This window comes from Sander vitreus, chromosome 4 (assembly GCF_031162955.1).
Source record: "Sander vitreus isolate 19-12246 chromosome 4, sanVit1, whole genome shotgun sequence".
Taxonomy (NCBI): Eukaryota; Metazoa; Chordata; class Actinopteri; order Perciformes; family Percidae; genus Sander; species Sander vitreus.
The window spans coordinates 38,573,808-38,599,536 of NC_135858.1; the positions used below are offsets into that span (position 1 = coordinate 38,573,808).

General features: G+C 40.8%; 1 protein-coding gene across 6 annotated transcripts in view; it reads right to left on the reverse strand.

Moving 5' to 3' along the window:
* Nucleotides 1-24,652, reverse strand: part of sox13 (SRY-box transcription factor 13) — a 56,854-nt gene extending 32,202 nt beyond the window's left edge. For 2 of the 6 annotated variants that reach the window (XM_078249568.1, XM_078249567.1), the window contains exon 1: nt 24,384-24,652. In XM_078249568.1, coding sequence (XP_078105694.1) covers nt 24,384-24,388 — 5 coding nt within the window. In that variant the 5' untranslated portion in view covers nt 24,389-24,652. The other 4 variants (XM_078249572.1, XM_078249570.1, XM_078249571.1 and 1 more) reach the window with 4 other exon arrangements.
* Between the last annotated feature and the right edge of the window lie 1,077 nt (nt 24,653-25,729).

The window sequence follows — 25,729 nt, forward strand, 5'->3', positions numbered from 1 at the left end:
GTGTGTGTGTGTGTGTGTGAGAGTGACCCAATGCAGAGGTATGCACTGAATTTCAGCAATCCAGAGAGCCGCTGACAGCAAGGAATGCGTCAAGGTGTGTGTGTTTTATAAGCACAAAGGTTGTTGTTTTTTTAACAATGCTTTAAGCGTCTTAGCTAGAACAATGAGAAGCAGTCAAGGTTACTGCTTCCCTCCACATCAGTCTCATCTACTTAAACACACACTTAGCCTATGTGCAACAGACTGCACCCATGTAGAACCTGTCTGTCTGTCTCTGTGTGTGTGTGTGTGTGTGTGTGTGTGTGTGTGTGTGTGTGTGTGCTTGCGTGCGTTGCATGATTTGAATAGCATTGCCTTCTTTCGAGGTTATCTGATTGTGGCCTGTTTTCCAACCACCTACAGTGTTGTTCAGCTTTTATAGGCGCTCACCACACGCCACTAAGAAATCACATTAAAACAGACCTCAGACCAGCTGTTGAGCTAAAGAAAGTAGAACAAAGTGACCAAAAACTAGTATTAGACTTCTGCAACAGTTAAAAAAAAACATATACAATAAAAAACACATAAAATATAAATATATATATATATATATATATATATATTACTGAGCAAATAACTGACTAGTGGTGAGTTCAAACCGCCCAAGCAGGTGAGGCTTCCAATGCAAATAAGTGTTTGATGAATCAAGCTTTGTTTGTTTTATAAAAAGGGGTGTGATCTGCATTATTCAACCATTATATGCAAATAAGTGTGTTTGAAGAATCAAGCATTGCTTGTTTTATAAATATATATATAAAAAACTAAATAAATCCTAGTGCAGCGGAAACAAATAAGATAAGATAAACCTTTATTGATCCCCAGCGGGGAAATTCAGTTGTTGCAGCAGCACAAGGATAGCAATAGTACAGATAAGGTAAAATAAACAAAAAATAAGAGTATTAAAAATAGAAAATATACAAGAGCATAAGGAGACCCAGAAATGGTACAATTATGCAATAATGTCACCTGTTTTTCATCACTGGCTCATTTTGACGGTTAGTCACGTCAGATGCTGAACAGCGTTTGAAGCTGCAGCTATCAACACGACATCGCTTGTACTGACGAACCTATAAAGAAGTTTTCCTAAGGTCTAGTTATAATCTTTCAACTTGTTGTTTTGGTTTGCAGGTCCTCGTCCCAGCAGCGGCAGGTAGCTGTTTTCAGCTAAAAAGTGCTGATCATCAGATGTTGAACTACAATAACAAAATTTAAAAAACGATGGCTACAACATCCAGTAGTGTAGGGGCAATCTTATCAATCTGAATGAACATGGATTTTATATCATTTGATTGACATTTAACCCTCTGAGGTCTGATGGCATTTTTACATATCTTCTTAAATCCTCCTTTTAAGGGTATTTGCATAGAACTGATCCCCATGTTTTTCATATCAAAATGTTCAAAACAAACTCAGCTTTCTGACTAGTGAGAGCAACGTGTCAAGAGATCATTTGGACCAAAATGTTGGCTTTTTGAAATTTTCAAATCTCTGGTGAAAACAAACCTAACCTAATTTGTTTTAGTGCTTGAAATGAGTTTACAAAAGCCTTGGGTTCACAAAAAGTAGCGTACTATATGAATGAAATAGTAAATAAATGTCTAAACTGAAATTTGTAATATCGCTTTTTGAGTAGGAGTATGGTCAAACATTGCTTGGACTCGCCGGTGCGTCTTTTGTCCTTTAATAAAAGGGAGTGCTTTTTCACAGTCAAGAGTTTTTGATCCTACGCATCTGTCAATGATATTTTCTGGTGTGAAGAACTTTGTAGTTATTGTTATTTATGGAAAATACCCAACAAAAGACTTGTGCCTCTTGTGGCTCCCCGTCAGTCTGACCGCGGTAAGTGCTGTTACAGGTCTACACTTATCCCGTCCCCCTCTGTGAAGTGAATGCGCCTGTCGCAGCAGAGCTGGAGGCGATGGAGGATGACAGTGGACGGAGGAACATGCCTCTGCCCTCAGATAAAAACCAGCTCTTCTCCTTTGAGTGCTGACGACACTGAAACCTTACACTTCCCACGACACAAGAATCACTTCACACAAAACCTGCATTTAACCAACAACTTGTAACACATAAACCTTGGCAATGCAAATCCCTTCTGTTGTTCTCCCTTTCCTTTCTTTCCTCCTTCTTTCTCTCACTGTTTCCTTTTCTTCCCCCCTCTCCCCTCCCCACAGAAGCAGCTTGTTGGGTTTTGTAACGTTCATGTCGTTTAACAACTAGCGCCTGAGGCAGAATAGCAGAGAGTGCACAATAGACGGAGAGAGAGAGCGCGCCAGGAGCCAGTCTCAGCAGTGTTAGTCATCTAAAGCGGTTTACTTGGTGATAAATAAAGACATTCTCATTGTCAACCCTGAGACTGACAGCTGTGGATGGCAGAAGGCTTCCCTGCAGGAACATCAGAGGCAGAAAACCACAAGACTTCTCAGTAGCGCTGGCTCAAACGTTGAGCATTGTCACACTAAAAATATGAAAAATATCTCACACCCTGATCTTTGCATATTTCCATTGCTCGTTCTATCACACTTGAATGAGTAACGTTTGCAAAACATGATCTCACATTGTTCAATTGTCAATTGTCTACAGTGTTTCGAGACCGAGCTCTTACAGTAAGTTTCCAACCTGCTGTGCAGTCTTGTAAAGACAAGTGTAAAAAAAAAAAAGTATAAACAAATGTTTAAGGAATTGTTTCACATTAGCAGTATATGCTTAGGAATGATAAAAACTATCTGACTTACCGCACCAGCTATAGTGCCTTTGTGCCCACAGGGCCTGGCCTGGGCTGACCACGCCAAGAGCTTCCAGCAAACCCCCCATCTCATCTCAAATCTTTCATTTATTTTGTATTTATTTTTTATCTGCCTGTGGCTCATCGGGGTTCTTTTAACATGCATCTACTCCTTTGATTGAGAATCAATGAGGGATGTTGCTGTCCTTGAGAAAAGTAAGCAATAGAAGTTTTCGTAAAACCTGAACCACCGTTAAGGAGAAACAGAAAAGAATATTTAAATAAATAAAAAAATAAAAAAATTGCATTCATCTATTCTTATGTATTTATCTATTCTTATGTCTAAAATAAACCAAATTTAAAAGAACATATTTTCATCTAGCTAGCCTGTAGTTTTGGGTACTGACCTGGTAGGGAGGAGAGGACATGAGGAGATCCAACAGCACTTCCTCACTGGAACAGATCTGCTGACACAAGTCACAGTGACTGGCTCGCCCTCACCAGTAACGCCTGACTTTTCTCTTCTTTTACCTCTGACCTAGCCAACCCTCCCTTCTCCTACCCCCCTATCTCCTCTCAAGAGGGGAAGTACAAAGAGCCTCTTCAAATCCCACCATATAGCAGCTTCATTTGCATAATTGGCATGCTGTTTCAGGTAACCGTGCAACCTGCAGCCCTGACATGCACGATAACAATCGGGCATCAGCCCACTAACAGGTGCGATAACGGCATGATAAGAGCATTCATCGGCTTCAGACACTTTCTAACAAAGTCGGCATTATCCTTGGTTGTGATTTCCTGGACATGTAACTGAAACTGGCAAAAGTGAGGACTGTAACCAAGAACCATACATGCTGTCTGCATATGTGTGAACAAACAAGCCACATAATTAAGTGGTAAAGAGATTAAATTATTGATTCAATGTGATCAGGAGCACTCAATCAGACAATCTGGGTACATTCAGGTAGTAGGGTTGGGTACTGAAACCCAGTGCTAATATGGCACCGGTCCCTAAACGACCGGTATCTACCGGACTGAACAGCAACGCGGATTTCGGTGCCTCATTTCGGTGCCACTGAATGCCTGCTCTGCTCTCTGATGCTCTGAAACAGACGTTACGGGAAACAGAAGCATCGCTGCACGTGACATTAGTTAACATTACACTTGACAGCAGGTAACGTTAACCTACCATTAGCCTACCGTTAGCTAGCAGCTGAATTAAACAGGGTTAAAATGCTGACAGCTAACGTTAAACGTTAACAGTGTGACTGTGTTTCACTACATTACACTGAGACGGAGCAGTCTGCAGCTGCCGTTGTCAGAAAAACAACGCTGACTTGACTCACTTGTGGTAGCCTCACGGTGCATTCAAAGTTATTTTAAAATACACTTTTCCCATCTGGTGGTTGTTTTTGTCATTTACCAGCAATTTACTGGTGAAATAAGTTCTTCTTTTACGTTCTTGTTATTACATTATTATTAATAAATCATTTCATTTTGACCATATGGCCTTAGCAATAAACAAGCCATTAATGTTGCCGACTGTTGTGCTCTATTCTTTAAAAACTGCACCGGCACCATTTTAAAAGTATTGCTTTAGCACCGGTATCGGGAAAAACCCAAACAATACCCAACCCTAGATGCAAGATATGGAGACATACTTAATGTGTGCTGTCTGGCTGACTGACTGATGTTACAACATCCCAACGTACTCTGCTGACCACACACAGGATGCGCAGTACAATTACTATACTGTATCCTATAGGCCTTAAATAACCTTTCTTCTGTCCCGTTTGGCTCAAAGCAACAAGTGTGTCTCTCACTAAAAAGAGAAGAAGAGTGAACGCTATGGTCCATGTGCCGACTAACTGAAAGGAATGATTACAAAAATAAAAAGTCACTTATTGGTTCTTCCAGTTGTAACAAAACAAATACTGTAATGAGGTGTTAAAGGGGTTTCAAGCTTAGCTATTGCAAATTCAGAGCAGTTGTCAATAACAACCAGAGGTGTCAAATTAGCCCACAATTACCAAAAGAATTTAAAAACTATATTTACTGCAAAAGCTGGAAATCTTGGTTAGTCCTTGCAAGTGACTTCCAAAACTCCTGAACTTAGTTCACCAACTGGTGCATACTGTATTTGTTTGCTTTTATTTACCTGACTGACTCTTAGAAATGTTCAGCTTTACGCTGAAATTTCAAGGACTTTTAACAGAAACACTTTGACAGATGACGTCTCAAATAATTGTGTGTGTATGCTTGGTGTCTTTAATTATTTTGTACTGAAGAGGTCGGTCACACACACACACACACACACACACACACACACACACACACACACACACACACACACACACACACACACGGTTCTCGAAGCTTCCTTGCGTTGCTGACTGGGCCTCATTAGAGAATGAGCTCTCAGGATTGTGGACACAAAAGCTTTGCTCTCTTCTCCTTTTCTTTCCCCGCTCTTCCTCTGTTCTCCTGGCCTTTTGATGTCAAGGGTACTGAACCATTCAATGCAGAGTCCAAAGAATAAGCTTATCAAGAATACACACTTAGTTTCCTCATTTTTTAGTTTTTTACCTTGCACTGAGTGTGTGTGCTGAGAAGCGAACACAGAGAGCTACAAGCCCTGATAAGGTGCTGTTGTTCTGTGGTCGCTGGTCAGTTCATCACACAAAGAGCAGTGTTGGGAACTCCAGCGCTGCGATTGAGTGATAGAGACATCACAAAGACTACATTTTACTCCCTTTTCCTCTTGGAGTTCAGGGGCTGCCCCACTGAGGCCTTCCCACTCCATGCATGCGTGCACATGCACACAGTACGTTTCCGTGACACGCAGGACAAGAACAGGACAGTTTGTTTTATTCTACTCGCTACCGTTGTTGCTCTTAATGCTGCGTCATCTTCACGCGGCGTGTAGCTGATGCTCTGCCCGCTGCGTTCTACACATGATGAAGGGAGCTTGTGTCGTATCTGACGCTGACAGCCACTGACCCAGCGTCCGTATTTTACGAGTTCAGAGTGAGAATGGGTATATATATTTTTTTTTATGCTTGTATGTTATCATCTTTGTGAAGCACTTCCCGTAAGCACATACATATATACATACACATATACATACATATATATATATACACATATATATATATATATATATATATATATATATATATATATACACATATATATATATATATATATATATAGAGAAAATGAGCCAACCTTGAATGAAAAAATAGAAAGTGTGATGCTGATGCATTCACACACTTTTAAATGATTTGATACGGACACGGTGTGATCACATATGACACATGAGTTTCTGTTTCTGATGAAAAGATCATTTGTGTTGGTGAAATGGCAGCTGTGGTAAACTGGGGCTTGGAAAACAGTCATACACCAGCATCCACCCACCCGCATACACACACGATGCCCCGTGTTAATGCGTGACCCGTGGCAGATCAAGCAGATTGAGTAGAAAGAGGAACCCAATCTTTAGACCTGTAGTGTGGCATCAAGAAACAATGATACCAGTTTGGAAAAGTCTTGTTGGAGATACTAAGAAAAAGCAGCAAGATAAAATAATAAATATATTAATAAAATTAGAATCCAGTCCCGCTTTTACTGTTGCACAGATACTAATCTAACTAATTTGTCTAATTTAGTGTTGGTTACAGTTAGTCATTATTAGCAGTACGGCTGCAATAACGATTATTTTCATTTTCGATTAATCTGCCAATTTTTTTCTCGAATTATCGATTGGTTTGATTCATTTATATAAAATGTCAAAAAAATTGTAAAAACCATTGACGAGTTTCCAAATTCCAAGATGACGTCCTCAAATGTCTTGTTTTGTCCACATTAAATATATTCAGTTTACCGTCACAGAGGAGGGAAGAAACCAAAAAATATTCACATTTAACCAGCTGGAATCAGATAAATTCGAGAGTTGGCGATTAACTTAACAGTTGACAACTAATCAATTAATTGATCAATATTTGCAGCTCTAATTAGCAGAAAGTAATACAGAGCCAAAGTGAAACAGGAATATGCATACATTTCCAACATTAGTAATAACACATAACACTAAAAGTGTTCTCTGGTTCACTCTGTATGTCTCGATAAGGATGGCAAACACAATAACAAAGGCTGAATGCTAACACCTTGACTTTAGAATATGGACAGTAAACCCTGCTTCAATGGCTTGTTAACACAGACACTGCTGGTTTTTTTTTAATCATTCCTCCTCGCCGTATTATCTCTTGCAAAACGTATCTGCTAAAGTTTTAACAAGGACTTACAATGAACAAACTGCATATATGACTCACCCCTGACCACATAGATAGGCTCATTTTCTTAAATAAAACCACAAAGACTTTAGTCTGCTGTCAGGAGATCGGGCCGATTATTTTTACATACATTAATGAACTTTCCCCTGTGTACAGACTGACACAGCTGTCAGGGTTGTGGTTTATATTATATATATATATATAAACCACAACCCTGTCATTTTTTAATCGATTGACAGCCCTGATATATATATATATATATATATATATATATATATATATATATATATATATATATATATATATATATATATATATATATATATTAGGGCTGTCAATCGATTAAAAAAAATCTAAATTAATTAACTCTGTGATTAATTAATCAAAATTAATCGCATACATAATTAACGGTGCCTGAACCAATACTTTTTAAGAAAGTAAAAAAAGAAAAGAAAAAAGAAGGGTACTAAACAACAGTTGGTGACATTAAAGAACGGCTTGTTTATTGCTAAGGCCATATGGTCAAAATGAAATGATTTAATAATAATGTATAACAATAACTAATTTCAGTAGTAATTTGCTGTTGAACCATCAGATGGGAAAACGACATTTACAATAACTTCAAATGCACCACGAGGCTGTAGTTTACCAGTTTCATTGAACGCACCGTCTGTGTTGTTTCTCTGAGGGCAGCTGCAGATTGTTACATCCCGGTGTTGAATCCTCTACAGTAAAACACAGTCACACTTTACACCGTTTAGTGTTAGCTGTCAGCATTTAACCCTGTTTAATCCAGCTACTAGCTAGTGGTAGGCTAACGTTAGCTGCTGTTGAGTATAGTGTTAACTAGCTAGCGGTAGGCTAACGTTAGCTGCTGTCGAGTATAGTGTTAACTAGCTAGCGGTAGGCTAACGTTAGCTGCTGTCGAGTATAGTGTTAACTAGCTAGCGGTAGGCTAACGTTAGCTGCTGTCGAGTATAGTGTTAACTAGCTAGCGGTAGGCTAACGTTAGCTGCTGTCGAGTATAGTGTTAACTAGCTAGCGGTAGGCTAATGTTAGCTGCTGTCGAGTATAGTGTTAACTAGCTAGCGGTAGGCTAATGTTAGCTGCTGTTGAGTATTGTGTTAACTAGCTAGCGGTAGGCTAACGTTAGCTGCTGTCGAGTACAGTGTTAACTAGCTAGCGGTAGGCTAACGTTAGCTGCTGTCGAGTATAGTGTTAACTAGCGTCATGTGCAGCGGTGTTTGTGTTTCAGAGCAGCAGAGAGAAGAGCAGACATATCAGTGGAGCCAGATTTCAGTAGCCAGGGTTGGCAGGAAGATGATGTTTATAAGTAAATGTTCCAGTTAATGATCCAGGCTGAACATTCTCGTCTCCTCCTTCATTTTACAGTCCAATGGTGCTAGAACGGCTCTGGGTCAAACCTCAATATGGAATGGATTAATCTGCGTTATTTTTTTTAACGCGTTATTTGTTCTCAGATTAATTAATCGAAATGAACGCGTTATTTTGACAGCCCTAATATATATACATATACACACATATATATACACACATACACACATACACATACACTGTATATAAAGCAGCAGATATGTCCTCTTATCAAAAGTGCAACAGAAATAGTATTTTTTCTTAAATAACAAAAAATAAAAAATAAATTAAATTGATTTATTTAAAATGTAACAACCTTTTTCACCAGTTGTTTGCTGTTAAACGACAGAAGAAGAAAAACTAGATGGCTGAAAGGGTATTTTACAACAACATTGAATGTAACACAAGCTTACGGAGCCGGACCCAAACGCAACACCAAAGTCCCATAACTGTTGTTACAGAGTTATTATGGAACCCACGCAACCTCAAGGCAAGGCCCTCCCTTCAATAGCATTCACACACTACTATTGGCCAGGCAGCCATGCTTACGCAAGGTAACGGAACCTGATTTGTTCAGCTCCTATCCCCTGACCAATCAGCTATCCCAACCTTAACCACTAAAGGTCAATGCCTAACCCCAACCAATCGAGCTGCTTCGTAGGGCGGGTCTTGCCTAGAAGTTACGTGGGATCCGTACTAACGCGTTGTTGCAGTGTCTGTGCGGTCTCAAAGTGCAGCTAATCTCCTCTGTGTCTTTAGCTGCAGACTGTTGTACGTCCCTGTGTTGGAATCCTTTCCAGTGAAATATAGTCACACTTTACAACGTTTAGCGGTCAGCATTTTAACCGTGCTGACTAGCTAACAGTAGGCTAACGTTATAGCATCACGCCCTAGGCTGTTTAAAAGTTGCTTCGCGATTATTTTTTTTTATCTCAACCGGTTGTATTTAAAATTATTTTTAATCATTACATCCCTATCTGTGGGACATGTATTTACAGAGTAACGTGATTTTGCTGTTCACCTAAAAATACACATTGGCTTTCTTTGTTCTTTTTTTTGTCTAAAAGTAAAAGGAGATGATTTGGAGAGTTTCCCTGTCCGATGGAGCAGGATGTGCAAAGCAGAAGGATGGACACATTTGTATGAATACGAATCGCAGATTTGGACCACAGCCTTAATGTTTTTACGTGCTTATCCAACACAAGCAACATAACTATTTGTGAGGGGTTGTAAAAGCGCATAAAAAACAAGGACTTTCTAAGTGATATCTAAACTATTCTGTGGACTATGCTCGGTAATCTTCCCATTCAACAGGTGTAAGACTGGAGGTGCACAGTTCCCAGCCTCTCCAGACAGCACTGGGCTGCAACTTGTTTGGGATTTTTAGTAGACCAGTGTTACTGTGTCAACAAGATGACAAACAACACAGAAGCTATTCCTGGTTACATGGCTCCGTTTTTCGTTATTACTGTATGTGTCTCTCTCTATAGCCCAGGAACGTGTTTTTCATAGCAGGTGCTACAGCGAAAAAAAGAGAAAGAAAAGCCTTTTCTTTTTGTTGCTTGAACATCAAACATGTGACTTTTATACTGTATCAGACACACTCACAGAAATATTTAAAATAAAGCAATATTGTTATGTCAACTATGAAAACAGCATCCTGCTTGCTGCTGTTCGTTATTAACTGTTAGAAGTATTTAGTTCATGCTGGAGATACAAGAAGCTATCAGCTGTGATGCTCGCTTGCTGAATGTCTTATCTGATTTGATCCAATCATAGGGCAGAAGCCAAAGAGAGCAAGATAAAGAGGCAGGAAGGAAATACAAACGCAAGGAAGTTGGTGTGCCGCAGATTAGCAAGAAACACTTTTGTTGAGACCGTGATGGACAATGAATGATAATCCTCACAATACAAACCAAAGAAGAACCCATTTGTTGCTCCATTGCACTACTAGTATAGTCTAAAGCTCCACAAGGTAGCTTTTAGTCCAATTTGACCTACTTGTACATTATTGAGTAAGACATTTTTGCCACTTTTGTTCTACCCCACTACATTTCAGATGATGTATCTTTTTACTCCCCTACATTTAGTTTGCCAGCTTTGCAAATTAAGAATTTTTCATTCAAAACATGTCCTCTTAAAATAGAAACCATTGCTGTATACAAACTAATCAGTAATCAACGCATTCTCATGAATGGGTCTGTATGATATTGTAAAAAAATGTATGCACAGCAAAACTTATGATATCCTACGAATTTAGGAGACCGCCGGCTGGTCACGTGACGCCAGCTGGCTACGAGCTCCATGACGCCGAGCGGCAGTTGCTAGTTGTTTAAGCCGCTACAGAGCTTTGTGACGCCGGCTACAGGCCTCCGTTGTGTCAGCGGTAGTTGGTGGATCAGTTACCTGAAAATAGGTGACTGTGAGCCAGGTACAAAGCACCGCGAGCTGCTGGTCATTTCAGCCGACATTACGGTTAAATTTAGTCCACAAAATATGAGCATTCCACAGATTCTCACTCCCATCGCGTAAAATACGGACGCTTGGTCAGGTGTCTTTGGCGTTGTTATTGGCGCTAAAAGTCTCCTTTAGCGTCATATCTAACCGCGCTTGGTCGGGACTATTGGCGTCACTTTTGTCGCAGTTAGGTTAAGGAAAAGGTCGTGGGTGGGCTTACGTTTCCATGACACGCGGGAAGAACGGGACACGATCCCTGGTCTCCTGGGTGAAAGTCCTGTGTTGTTTGCAACAACACAGCAACAACAACAAAAACGTAGAATGCCTACAAGTTACAGTGCTCAACTTTCCGTAGCTTTTGAACGAATGGTTCATGAGAACAGGCTGAATCAGTATACACATTTACAACCACATTGACCAAATACACCATCAAAACAGAGCTTAATGCATTATTAGTTACAATTCAGTAATCTAATACAACATGTTAATGAGTTATGAGTACTTTTGATAATTTTGATTCTTTTACTCAAGTAAAATTTGAATGGAAAACCTTTACTGTATTGGATTACTTTATAGTATGGTAGTGCTACTTTGACTGAATCAAAGATCTTCCGCTAATGCCATCCTCTGTGAACAATTTCTACAGTACAAAAAAGCTAAAAGAAGTCACTGATAGTTGATACTTTTTCATTCCATTCAGTTTATTGCGGTCAGAAATAAATCATTTCAAAGCGCAGCTCTGACTTTATGTGACTGTACGTCTTAATCACACTTACATGATAAACATGTCTGCTGCGATTTAGGCTTTTTCATGCCGAATGACTTATTTCCAAGAAACTTATGAGCATATCTTTGATAAACACAAGAATTAAAGTGGTGCTTTTGCATGATTCTTTGTGAAGAAACTCAGTTTTACAGATCTGTTGATTGAATCAATTAATCCATTAGTCGACACAATTATACAAGCACTAGTTGACTAAAATTTCTTTAGTCGACTCACCCCATCCTCCCCTCCCAGACTAGCCCCATCCCATCCTCCTCCAATACACTTCATAAGTCTCTCTCTCTCTCTCTGATGTATAAATAGGCTAATGACACAACTGTGCCCTTCACAAAGACACTGAGGAGAGAGAAAAGAGAGGAGAACCGGACTCTGGCTTCAGTCATGGCCCGCTTTATTCTTCATGCTTTTCAGAAGTCTCTCTCTCTCTCTCTCTCTCTCTCTCTCTCAAAAGGCTACTGTGGCATTTATCAGAGAGGAGAAGGAGGAGGGGGGGGGGGAGAAGACAAAACATACTCCCAATAAAGAGATAGAACAAGAGAAAGGGAAGAAAGGATGTGTATGAAGGCCACTTTTTTCTCTTCCTTCACAAAAGCCCCCCGCCCCCACTCCCTTTCCACCCCCTACTCCTTCAGGCTAGCTCAGACAAAGGAGGCCTGACTCTCACAATGTGCTCTCTTCTTTAGCCCGGCACACTTTATATCCTCACTCCATTCACTGCTGCTTCTTGAGAGCACCCATGTGTGCACGACGTATGTGTGTGTGTATGTGTGCACGTGTGTGTTTTATGGAGTTTGTAACGGTGTTAGTGGGGGTCTATGTTTGTTGAGGGTCTTAAAGACCAAGGGGCCAGGGCTGTGAGGTGTTACTATGGAAACGCCTTTGAGCAGTAAGGAGCACAACAGGTGATTCTGCTGAGGGCCTGCTCGTCTCAGCATTGAGAAACCGCAGGAGGTCTTTGCTGTGTGTGTGTGTGTGTGTGTGTGTGTGTGTTTCACAGGTATAGCTGCTTATGCCACAACCAACTGAGTGCCATAGGTCTTAACCAGCTTCAATAAGCCGGAGATCATGTCTGAAGTTGCTGGCTGACCGCAGTAATGACATGCTCCATGGCTCCGCACACAGGTCTGACTATACAGCGCATATGTCTGGATAGCCTGAAAATAGGAAGACGCAGGAAGAACACTGGTGGAAAAGATAAATAAATAACCCATTGACTCTTTTGTTGGTGCTTATAAAAGCACCAACAAAAGAGTCAATGTCAAGAGCCATTCAAGTCAAGAAGCAGAAAGATGAAAGCAGGGCCGTATGCTCACCACTCTCGGTGGCTGCGGCCTAAAAAGCTCTCAAAACCTGCTCAGCATCAAACAGCAGACAGACACAGTTAGAGACTGGCTGGTAAACAAAGTGGAACATTTAGCAGCTTAAGAGACAGACATTTCCCTCAGGAGTTGGTAGAGACCAAAAAACCAAAAACAGAGCTAAAAGAGAGCGAATATTGGACTTATGGCGCTTACACACTGCTAGTACCAGCTGGGCTCGGCTAGACTCGACCGTGGTGCCCCGTCCTCCACTTTCCATTGCAGATTAAGTACCGCCTAATGCGTAAGGCGAGCGTGGCTGGTCGTCATAGCGACGCCGCAGGAAACTGCCGTGACCTAATGCAACACACACAGAACGTCGAAGGTGTGTAGTGTTTCTGATTCTCAGCATGTGGCTGTTTGTCAGAAGACACATTTAGTTTCTAAAGAAGCCGGAGGCAGCAAAAAAAACACTGCTGACTAAACTATTTAAAAATGGCGGGTTTGGTCAGGACACCCCCGTCTGTCGCTAGCAACGATGACGCAGTGATTGGTGACGATTCTCTCCGACCAATCAGGAGTCTGCAGGTTTTCACGTCACCTTTTGGTATCGCCTCAGCTCGCTGGGAACCTGGACAGAGGTGGTACTAAAAAAAGTACCTGTTAGCAGGTACCAGGGACTTTTTATCAGAATGGAAAACCAAAATTGGTGAGTAGAGTCGAGGCGAGTCGAACAAGTAAAAACGTCATTACATTCATCAGGTGGACACAAACACGACTCCAAATGAATGATCATGTTTGCTCCTTCACCGCTGGATGTGGAAATAAGAAACTGTTTGCTAACAAGTTCAACATATTAACTTATGTCAATGTTGTGTTCACAACTTGTGTCTGTTTGCCCACCAGCTGACCTTCAGAGGTTAAGGTTGGTCATTTGATGTATTTGTTGTCTTGTGAAAAGACCAAAACCAACAATGAATTTACTCACACATATGGGATCATATGTGCCTTAGAGCTCCATTGTTGCCCCAACACTATTAAAAACACATCAATGAGCCACATTTACTTTTATTGCTATGACAATTATTTTGAGTACATACCACACACACTGTCCTGCTGTCATGAACACTCACTAGAGCACCAAATGTTGATTAATCCGCCACTGAAAATAGTCCCCAGTCCTCCTGTTAGAGTAAAGATGACTGAAAACCACGGTGCCCAACAGTTTCAGGAACTGTTGTTGTTTTAAACTGAAACTATATAGTGTAAAACTTCACCGTAACTTTACAGTAATATCCTGGCAGCAGCGTTGCCAGTTAACTACTGTTCATTTACAGTAAGCATACTGTTTTTAAATCTTAAGGTATTTTACTGCAAATAGACAGACATTTCTTACCGTATTATTTTGAAATTAACAGTAATATACTAGCTGCATTGTAATTCCCGCTTTTTCCTTTATTTTCCCAAGATGCGTTGGTATTAACAGTAAATACAGGTAATCTGTCACATTCGCAGATAGTGCTGTAATATTATTATTTTCTCCCAGAATGCATTGCCATTTCCAGTATGATCCTGTAAAACATTAAAACAGTAAGATACTGTGAGACTTTAAAAGGTTTACAGTGTATATTTGTGACCTGTTTTAGATGTGCATCTTCAGTAGGGACCAATGGGCCTGGGGGGGGGGGATGGAGATGTATGTGACTGGCTCAGCTCAGCCGGACATCTAAAAACAAAGCAAAGCGAGGTGGTGGAAAGGCATGGGCGTTCTAAGTGATAGTAATGTTAATCACGGGTCATCATTCTGAATTCTGACTTTAACAACAGCAGTCACTGGAGTTTATGATGTCATCTTTGTAACTGATTAAACATATGGTTGTCAAACTGGTTAAATACTATATTCATAGAGAAAATGTATTACCTACTTTTATGCTTGTTAAACGCTACTGAAAAAGTAAATGGTTTTGGAGTTTGTAGAGAAAGTTTCCCATTCTTCAGCCAGTCTGCAGTCTGGTAAATGCCACACACTGAAGTTTATCTCGCTGGTTGATTCGGACAGTTTTTCACTAACATTCTATCAGAATTTTGCTTTTAACACAACTATAAATAAGTGTATAATGTTTACAGATAATTCAATAGTGCAAAACTAAAGACTAACTTCTTCCTTTTTACAGAATTTTACAGAAGTTATTGGTCAAAATTGTGAGTCGCACCGAATTCACGGTGATTGGTTGAATTCGCATGAATTGTTGCGATCGCGACATCGCGAATTCCTGGAGGGACTGATTATAGGCTGTGTATCTGTGTTCCTACATTACCTGGGTCCCATAACAGAGATATGACCAACAGATGTATACTGGGTAAGGGCATAACTTTGGGTGGGTTGTGATTTCCACTTTGGGGCAAAATATACATTTTTCGGGTCAACTACTTCCATCCTCCCTGGGAATTACGCCTATGATCCTGTGATTAATTCAAAAGAGACAATTATATTGTTAAATGCAATTATTTCTAAAACAATTAATTGTGCAGCGAAATTTTTAATTGTTACAGCTCTAATATCAATGCTGTCAACACATCTGGGACCGTACTTGTGTAATAAATAAAACAATAAAATGGCATGCTTCAACAACTCGAAACTATGCAGTAAAAGCTTCTTAGATTCCATTTTGAATGCAACGTTACACCACCACCTGAGCGTCGCCAAAGCGTTCTTACTGCTTTCTCTCATCAGTGTCACCTTACTATGCTAATTATGTGAATGCCCATGCACACACGTAGATTCTTAGATGTGTATAAATGAATTCAATTTGCACTTTGGTGGCGATCGCCCAGGAAAAGCACCGTGAATAGACCAGGAACTGCGTCAAACCGAATGTGTCTGTCAGTTTGTGATACCGCGAACGGCAGGGGTAGCGGACTGGGGGGACTCAGGGGACTGAGTACCCAGGGCCCTCATGTGAGGAGGGCCCAAAAAGATGCTAGAATGAATAGCAGAGGATGCATGGAGGGGCCCATAGAAAATGCCTTTCTACAGGGCCCAGAGGTTTGTGCTATGCCCCTGGCGAACGGTGTCCAAACATGGACACAGAGCTAATAATAACAACAACAACAACAACAACACCAAGACACATGAAAAAGCATTGAGGAAAAATCCTTATCTGGCTGCAGAGGAACAACAGTGGGACAGAGGGAGTATAATAACACAAGTTTAGGGTTTGTGACTTTGTATATGCTCGTATACAGCCCTCCACGACTTCACCACTGCCACATCTATCTACCATCAATCTTTTTTAGTTTTTTTTTGACACAATGAGATATAGGCCTACCATACATAATGCATTTTCTGTTTTTTTCCCTGTTGATTGTATAGGTTTTAACAGGCATTATTTAAATTGAGATCTTGAGTATGGCGGAGGATACATGATGGCCACCGAGATATCTCACTGTCTCACTGCACAGGACGTAAAAGTGAGCGCATGATTTTCAAGAAGTTATCATGCAGATGTGGTGAGCAGGAGAAACAAATGCAGAAAAACTGCTGCTATATTGTCTGTCAGAAACATGTTTTACTTTTTTCTAGAGATGTTCCAATACCATTTTCTCCTTCCTGATAACAATTCATATACCTAAACTTGTGTAGCGTGAGTACCGATCTGATACCAGCGCATTAAAAAAATATAATTTTGTATTAATTTACTAATTTAGTAGCGGTGTACTACTAACCCTGTATAAATGTGAAACGATTGCTATCGTAGTACGGCCAGGCTCGGGTTAAACCCTCAGTAAAACATTAAAAGAGAATGATTGCTATAGAACTTTCTTTCATCATCTAGTTTTACAGTCAGTCATAAGTGAGAAGAGTTTTCTTTCGGGGCTAAATTGTGATATCGGATCGGTGCATAGACTCACATACTCGCTGATACTGATACCAGCATTTTAGCCAGTATTGGAGGTTTTTCCCATACTTGTATCAGTATCAGAACAACGCTACCTTTTTCCATTTATTAGGGACTAAAATATATCAAATGCCTAAAAGCACCAATAATTAAAAGTCATATTATAGCAGACCTGTTTTTTATGTCACACATACACCACAAATGTTAGTCAAACAAGCAACCAACTTATACAAAGCGGGTACAGAATGGCCTACTGTCGCTTTAGATGTCACTGATTGTTTATGAAAATGCAAATCATGCCACTGGACTGCAGTCGAAACAAACGGTCTCTGGTCATTTGCAAATGTACCACACGTGTGCACACACACACACACACACACACACACACACACGTAGAATCGGGGTCTTGTGTTTAAAAAAATAATCAACTTAAGGTTTCACATGAGAACAGAGCGGCGTTGTTTGAGCCCAGGGAAAAGTCATGTAAATGAACCAGGAAACTGGTATGTTTTTATTTGTACATGCAGGACTCATGTATCAATAGCGTGTTTGTGAATGTTCATTATCGGCACAGAAATAAACAAATCGTGTGGAAAAAGGGATCTTCAGTGATGAACAAAATATCTGTTTGTGTGCTCCTCTCTGATGGCAATGCAAATCTGTTGGTTAACGCCGCAAAAGTCATAAAAGAAGCTGAAATATATTAAAAAGGCAAGCAGAGCCTCTAGGCTTTTTGTCATTGTGGTACTGTAAAATGTCAAATTCTTCTTCTCTAATATGTCTCCATCTAACTGAATCACACTTTTTCCATTAAAGCTCTATATGAGCAACACATGAGATTATGGATTATTTTTTCTCTTGAAAGGCTCTTTAAATTAAGAGGCAGATTCTAGTCACATATAAACTTGCTCATTCATGTCTTGTGCGCTTAACAATAGGGGGCCATTATGTGACGAGCATAACGGGAAGTTATAGACAAACATCAGAATTAAAAAAAACTCCACATACCTCACAACAAAAGCTTCCCATTCAACTCTATATTTAATGAAACACACCTTAGTCCTGTAGGAGCTTGTATTTTGACATTGCGTGCTGAATGAACACACATGCATTTAACGCAGGCGTGCACATGCAAAGGAAAAAGTTCAGAAAACTCAAGTGCTGTTTCTTTTCGGTTTTTCTCCTTGGGGATTAGAAAGTGTTCAAAAGTGGCATGAGAAACGCAGGGCAGCGTTCAAAAATGCTTCCGTTCTTTCTCCTTCAAAACTGATTTACAGCTGTTGATGAATGCCTGCCGTGGTTGAAAGCGCGGGCATTATAAGCAGTATTGTTAGCTTATGACAGCATTCATGGACGAGTGAGTGCACATCCAAAAGCACACCTGGCAGAACGTAAATGCAACGGTGTGTGAAGGACAGAATGAGATCTTCCAAATATCATTCAAAATCCCTGTTTAATCTTCAGCTTTATAGAATAGAAACCTAAGCATGTGAATACTGCATTACTGCTGTCACACACACACACACACACACACACACACACACACACACACAGTGCATCTGCCTCAGAAACAAACCCATGAAAGAAGGTATTTAACCTTGCTAGCAGAGGCAAACACATTCCACTCATATTATTGAAGTTTGTTAAAGAGTTTGCTGCTGCACGTAAAGCAGGAATCTTACCTTGAAGGTGTGTGTAGATGCTTGCAGGGATGTGTGTGCAGCTGCTGATGTCTCTAGGTGTCTCTGAAAGTGGCCCACAACCAGTATAAGACTTTTACTTTAACACCTGCCCAGCGTGAGCCACAGTGTGTGTGTGTGTGTGTGTGTTTTCATACAGTCATCTTTTTTTTCCTTCCTCTGTGAAGGCAACAGGTGGAAAGTGTCTTTAAAAAGTCCCAGGAGACCTTAAGATGAGGCAACAGGAATCAAAGAAACTTTCCACCTCTGATTCCTTCACGCGTTTAACATCTCCACTTATTATTACTGCTCTCTCCCTCGCCCTGTTAGCCTCAAAGATAAAACAGAAAAGAAAAATGAAGACGAGGGGCATCTACTTAAAGGGTGACCAAGAAGCTCTCACATCAGTCAGTTTCTAGAAAAAAAGAAACCATTCTCAGAGTTACACTAAATGGTTGGATTTTGTCTTTGTGATAAGAATGTAAAGAATTGTTAAAGACTACATGTTTGGGGTCATATTGGCTTAATGTGAGGAGAGCAGGTACAATTACCCTGAATATGAATCTATTCATCCGCTTTTTGAGTCAGATTAGAAGAGAAACCCCTTTACCACCTTTGCCTGAATAGAAGCCTGTTTTTAGACTATTAATTCATAACTGACAAGTTGCATCAAACTAACACCACACCTCCACAGCATCTCGAAGCAAACCAGCATCAAACCTTAAAGTTAGAGATGCACCGATTACAACTTTCTAGGCTGATTCCGATTTTCTTTGAGTTAGGCCAGCCGATTCCAATTTCAGTTTTTCTAACCACTTTACAGCACACAAATATTTATTTTCTATCTTTTCTTTAATAGAGCATTTGGACAGAACATAGAACATTTTTTGAACAGATGATGGATCACTATAAAACAGAACTATATCAATGACTCCTGGTGGGGGACATTAACACACATCTAAAGAGCAACGTTAGAACCATTTCCTTCTTTACACATCAGATATCAACTAAAGAAATGTGATTCTGGTTTTTGGTGTCGTCCCTCCACGCCCTACTTCCTCCTCGCAGGTGTTTTCATATTGCAAACTTGTTATCTTCTGCACACACGCTGAAGAATTTCCAAACAGCTGACATGTTGCAGGTTAATTCACGAGGTTCCTACATGTGCGAGAATAGCGTGGACACGCGCTTCACACCGCGAGCGGGTACGCGCGACACGGCGGAAAAGTTGACAGAAAGGAAAAAGAGACTGTGCTGTTCCGTCCTTGAAAACTGTAACACGTATAACTTATGTTGTCAGTTAATTGTAGCGTTGACTGGCATGAAATCGGCATATGTCAGACTGACCTGCCGGTCATGGCCGAGCACGTGAAAACCGGCCAATTCCGGTCGGTGCATCTCTACTTAAAGCACAGCAGCAACTGCCAACTGTACTTCAATAATTCACTACTAAGTCATTTACTTTGACAGCAACAACGTGTAGAAGGATAACATGTATATATATATATATATATCCATACATACATACACACACACATATAGATATACACATACACACACACACACATACATACACTTTATATTAAAAGAATATTGTTGCCTGTCAGCGTGTTAATCAGTCACTCATTCAATGTTGACAGTTCTTGTGATTCTCCCAAAGGAGAAAATGCAGCCAGAGGGTTTTATTTAAAGAGATCATAAGGCTTCCCCAAACCCAGCACTGTTCTGTGTGATTGGGTTGGCCTCACACTGTGTTAAAGGAGAGGCTGAGGAACACACACACACACACACACACACACACACACACACACACACACACACACACACACACACACACACACACACACACACACACACACACACACACACACACACACACACACACACACTCTCTCTCCCATTGTGGTGTTTCTCTGTGGACTCCTGGTTCAATAGGATTCAGAGAACAATGTCGAGAGGATATAGGAGGTCAGGTGGAGAGAGGGGAAAAAACCTTTGTCTGCTCTGCTGCCCTTATGGAGACATCTGATGTATAGGAAGTGGTACACACACACACGCACACACGCACACACACACACACACACACACACATCATTTAGAACGCAATGTAACAAATTCAAAAGTCTAATATAATTATGAAAAATGTTAAAAAGAATGCATGGCTAGGTAACAGGTATGGTGGAGTCCATTATGTTCTACATCAGAACGCTGTGGAGTGGCTTATAGTCATTATACCATGGCTGGAGAAGCTCTAGGAAAACCTCCTCATTCATCCCTGTAAACCCATGGCTGGGTTGGTTGTTATATTGTTGAGGCCGATACTGATATTTGGGAGTTTGAGAAAACCAATAACGATATATCAGCCGATAGAATATTTGTTTTACATTAACACATAACATAAAACAATATTGATATGGTTCCTTTGCATTTCTTTTTTAAATTGGGACCAGGACACATACAAATCGGAACACTGTACAGTGCAAACATACAACCGATACCAATATATATATGCAGTGAGCTGATATCGGCCGATAAATGGGCCTGGTCGATTTATTGGTCTAGCTCTAATTAGCATCACGTTTGAGCTACAACGCTAACCGTCCAATTTTCCTAAAAAAATAAACACCCAGAGATCTTTGAAAAAGCCAGCAGGTTGTTTAAGGGTCCTGACACATGCTGCGTTTTTATGCACTCAGATCCATTGTTGTCATTGATGACAATGCGCGGGCAGGGCGCACGCGTTCCCAAGCGCTTGCGTCCTGAGATAAAAAAAAGTTAAACTTTTGGAAGTCAGCATCGCACATGACGAGGACCAACCAACCAAGCAGATATCTTTCCTGTCGTCCGTAATCATCACATTGCAGGGCTACCCAGAGCTTTACGAGCTGTCCCATGAACAATATGTTAATATACACATAAAAAAAAAATCAACGCCTGGATAAAGATCAGTTCTGAACTTGGGATTTCTAGCTAAGCTAGTTTACGTTAAGATGGAGATGTTAGATGTCAATGATACAGTTAGCTTGTTATGATGGCTAAGCAACGGCTCCGCACCCTTGAAAGTCGGCACATGAGCAGGCACCCGACGCCCGTCCTGGGGTTTTCCAGGCGATAAAGACGCGGCCGGTGTATCCTAACTAGGGCTGCAACTAACGATTATTTTCATAGTCGATAAATCTGTCGATTATTTTCTCGATTAATCGATTAGTTGTTTGATCTATAAAAATGTCAAAACATGGTGAAAAATGTGGATCAGTGTTTCCCAAAGCCTTAAGATGACGTCCTCAAATGTCTTGTTTTGTCCAAACTAACCCTAATTTAATAGTTGACAAGTAATGGATTAATCGATTCATCGTTGCACCTCTACTCCTAACAACATACCTACGGTTCTAATCCTCAAAGATTCTCCTAATTCCCAGTAGCACAAATGACATACGTCAGTGTTCAAGCAAAACTGACGCATTCTTTTATACTAAAAATATATCATTTTGGAAGGAAACAATGATATATATTAAATATTACTGATTTTTTTCAACTTTGGTTCATGTCATACAAATTGAGAGAGGAAATATGTTATTGCTTCATACCATGTATGTGTTTGTATTAGGGAAAAGAACTAACTGTTTTTTATCAAGCAGTGGATGGAATATTTGTGTCTTTCAGATGAAGGAAGTGGTTAGAAAAGTGGTTGAGGAGTTGATTCATACCTTCAGAACAGCAGTAAGTGTTATTGAACAACCTTCTGGGTTTGCAGAGATCGCTGGATATTTATTTTTTAGGAATATTAGATGCACAGTTCTGGGACTTGAATGTAATGGTGACACATGAAAGGGAAACAAACTGGGACAAACTTAGTGAGTTCACTGGTAAAGAAGCATGGAGCACCAGTACTGTTGCCATGATTACCTGGAGCTTAATAAAAAACACTCGATTTAAAACGGAGGTTAAACAGTTGACTAGTGTGAGGGGTCCTGATATACACTTTTAACAGACACCTGCCGGCCAAACATGGCTACGATGTAAGACATGATGGCACTCAACCTGAGCGACAGACAGACAGAGAGAGAAAGACTGAGCGCCTAGGTCACCTTTCATCCTACATGAACCCATTCACCTGAGAAGACCAAGCTCCAAAAGAGAGAGAAGGGGGGTGGAGGTGAAGGGTGAAATGCCAAACCACTCCTTTAGACTATCCTGCGTGTGTGTGTGTGTGTGTGTGTGTGTGTGTGTGTGTGTGTGTGTGTGTGTGTGTGAGAATGAGAGAGAGAGAGAAAGCAGGTATATTTGCTTTGCAACTGCTCCGTCTTGCTCTCACTGTGGAGATCAAAGAGCATTATGGGAGCGTGTGCATGCAGGTTGCAGGACATATAGAGATGCAGCATTACTGTCCTAACATGGCCCGAAAAAAAAGAGAAGAAAAGAAAGAAAGACAGAAAAGGAAAGGAAATAAAGAAAGGAAAGGAAAGGAAAAGAAAATGAGGTGGCAGCAGTAGGGGGTGTGAAGATGGGAGCGAAGAGCGAATGAGGAAAGAAAGAAGATTGACGGAAAGAAAGGTCAGGGACTCCCCACTGACGGACAGCTTTGTATGCATCCAGCCACTGTAAAGACAAGCACACACACATACACACTTGCACAAATCTACAACTTCACTCTTGAGGACCACCCCCACTGTGGCAGAATGCCCACAAGCTTGTACATACTCTGTACTCTGCGCTCAGACCGAGACGTCACCTCCAGACCTGCTGTCTGTCCGTCCACACGTCACACTGGTGCTATCCTAAACTGTTTTGCACCAAGACAGCCTCACTATTGATCGACATTAGACCGCAGACTATTATCATACCATATTCTAACCCGTCACATGCCCAGGACCCCCGAAGGCTTTCAAAGGACCCTTGTGTGGGGGCCCCCAGGTACCACTGGCCTACAATGCTCCCATGCATTCAAATACTGTATGTAGACTAGGACTATTCGGTACAGCACACATCATCATTTCATCCCGAGCCTTATGTAAACTACATTCTAACCCTACAGACAACTGACAGGATGATATTTGAGTGCTCCGTTGATGTTATTTTTGTTTTTAAATGTGACCACTAAGACAACTTTACATTACTCTAAAACTTGGTAAAGTTCGAATTCTTCCATTGCACTCCTAAACTTTAGTGAATCAGCTGAAGTGAACAAAAAAAGAGGTGTTGACGCCTGTACCTATTCTCGGTGAACTCGCTATCTGCTCATTTGCATCTGCCTACAGAACTGACATCATCATCGTCATCATCATCATCATCATCATCATCATCATCTCCCCCTACTCGATCATTGCGTACTGCTGCCAGTAGTCAGCCTCTCTTTTGTGGCACATTCAGGGAGGGAAAACATTTTTTTTAAATGTCACAAGAGACCGTGAAAGAGTGGAGCTGCTGGTGGAGGGAACTGAATCTTAGAATAAACTGGATGTGTTCGAATTATTAGAGGAGGGCACAAATTGAAGTTTTGGGGGAACAATATCACAGATCTACAACTGACATTTGTGAGACGTTTGAAGTTTTGAAAGCGAAATGTTGCGTGGCACTAAGATCTCCAGTGAGTTGTATAGCCTCATTTCTGCAGATGATCCTCGCATCTAAAGGATTAGTTCATGACAAAGCTTAGTTTCTCTTTAGTTCTTTACATGTTCAGCGCGTTGATATGTGATTAAAGCCTTCACTCACCAGTCCCGGTGCGCCCTGAGCTCTCCACGCGAACACACACACACACACACACACACACACACACACAAAAAAAAAACTTCCGTCCTCCTCCTCTTCCTCTCCCGCTTTAATTCCTCACCGCATGAAAAGCACGGTGGTTTTGGGACAGAGGTGGCTCGGTACGTGTGTTGACTTCTCTGCTCCCGGTCCTTCAGAGTGGAGAGAGCCGGCCGGTCAGCGGGGGATGTTGGTAAGATGACGGCGGGGAGTACAGAGAGAGAGAGAGAGAGAGAGAGAGAGAGAGAGAGACGCGGAATACTGCTGCGATGCGTAAATGTTTTGGAGACAGAGAGCGCAGCCTGCTCACTCACTCCCAGTGACTTGGGATCTGACTACTGCTCTGGTTTCCAAACACTCGGCGTCCACACAGCGCCCTGCCGCTCACCTCCCACTTAAAGGGAGAGGGACTGATTTCCAGGTGACAGCGGTGGGGGACAGGGAGGGAAAATAAACCACAACGACTAGCTGTCACTGACTTCTTGTCACATGTACACACAAATCGATTGGTCGCTATTGATGGGTTGGTCGCCATCACTTGACAGCCTCTCCTCCTCATTTATATCCATATCAACTATCTCTTTACACACATTTACTTTAGTTGAGTTCAGTTCACTGTGCTACCAACATGGATACTGTTATACAACTTTCTAACAATAGGGCTTGTTTCCATTACCCACTAATCTATCAATTCATTTTTTTCAATGAATGGATTAGTTGTTCAGTTTATAAATTACCACAATCACAAGTTCCCAGTACTCCAGGTGACGTCTAAAATGTCTTAGGGACTGTACGAAAATTATTAGTGGGGGTCATATTTAAATTTGAGCTCAGCCTTCCCTTGTGAGATGTATTATATGAAGAAGAAATGAAAAGAGTTGCACATTCCGTTCTTTCATGGTTAACCTTGTTTTAAATCACTTTGCACGTGAGCATACCCTTACTGTATGTGTAAAACAAAGGTGTTTAGCGCTTGTTTATCATTTTCTAAAATAATTCAAGCTTTTCTTGTCAGTTGTACCAACTCCGTTATTATTTGAAGATATTGGTGGAAGGGTTTTGCTGTTTTTTTCATAAGTAAAGTGTGAGGTCCAATGAAAATATGACCAAAGTTGGGAAGGGTCTTCTATCAAAGAAAAAGAAAAAAAGAACAAAGTTCAGCCAGCCTCCCCAGTAACTTTCACACAGTCCCTTATTTTGTCTCACCAACAGCCCCAAACCCCCAAATATTCAGTCAACAACAATATTACAGAGAAAAGCAGCATTACTTGATACATGTCATAAATGACTAAAAGATCATCATAGTCTGTTGATCAACTAATGGATTAATCAGCTATTCATTTCATCTCATGTAACTAATTGAGCTCTTAATGATTCTATCAAATGATCATAGCAGTTTGTATTCTCTGCAGGCAGTTTGGGTTTGAT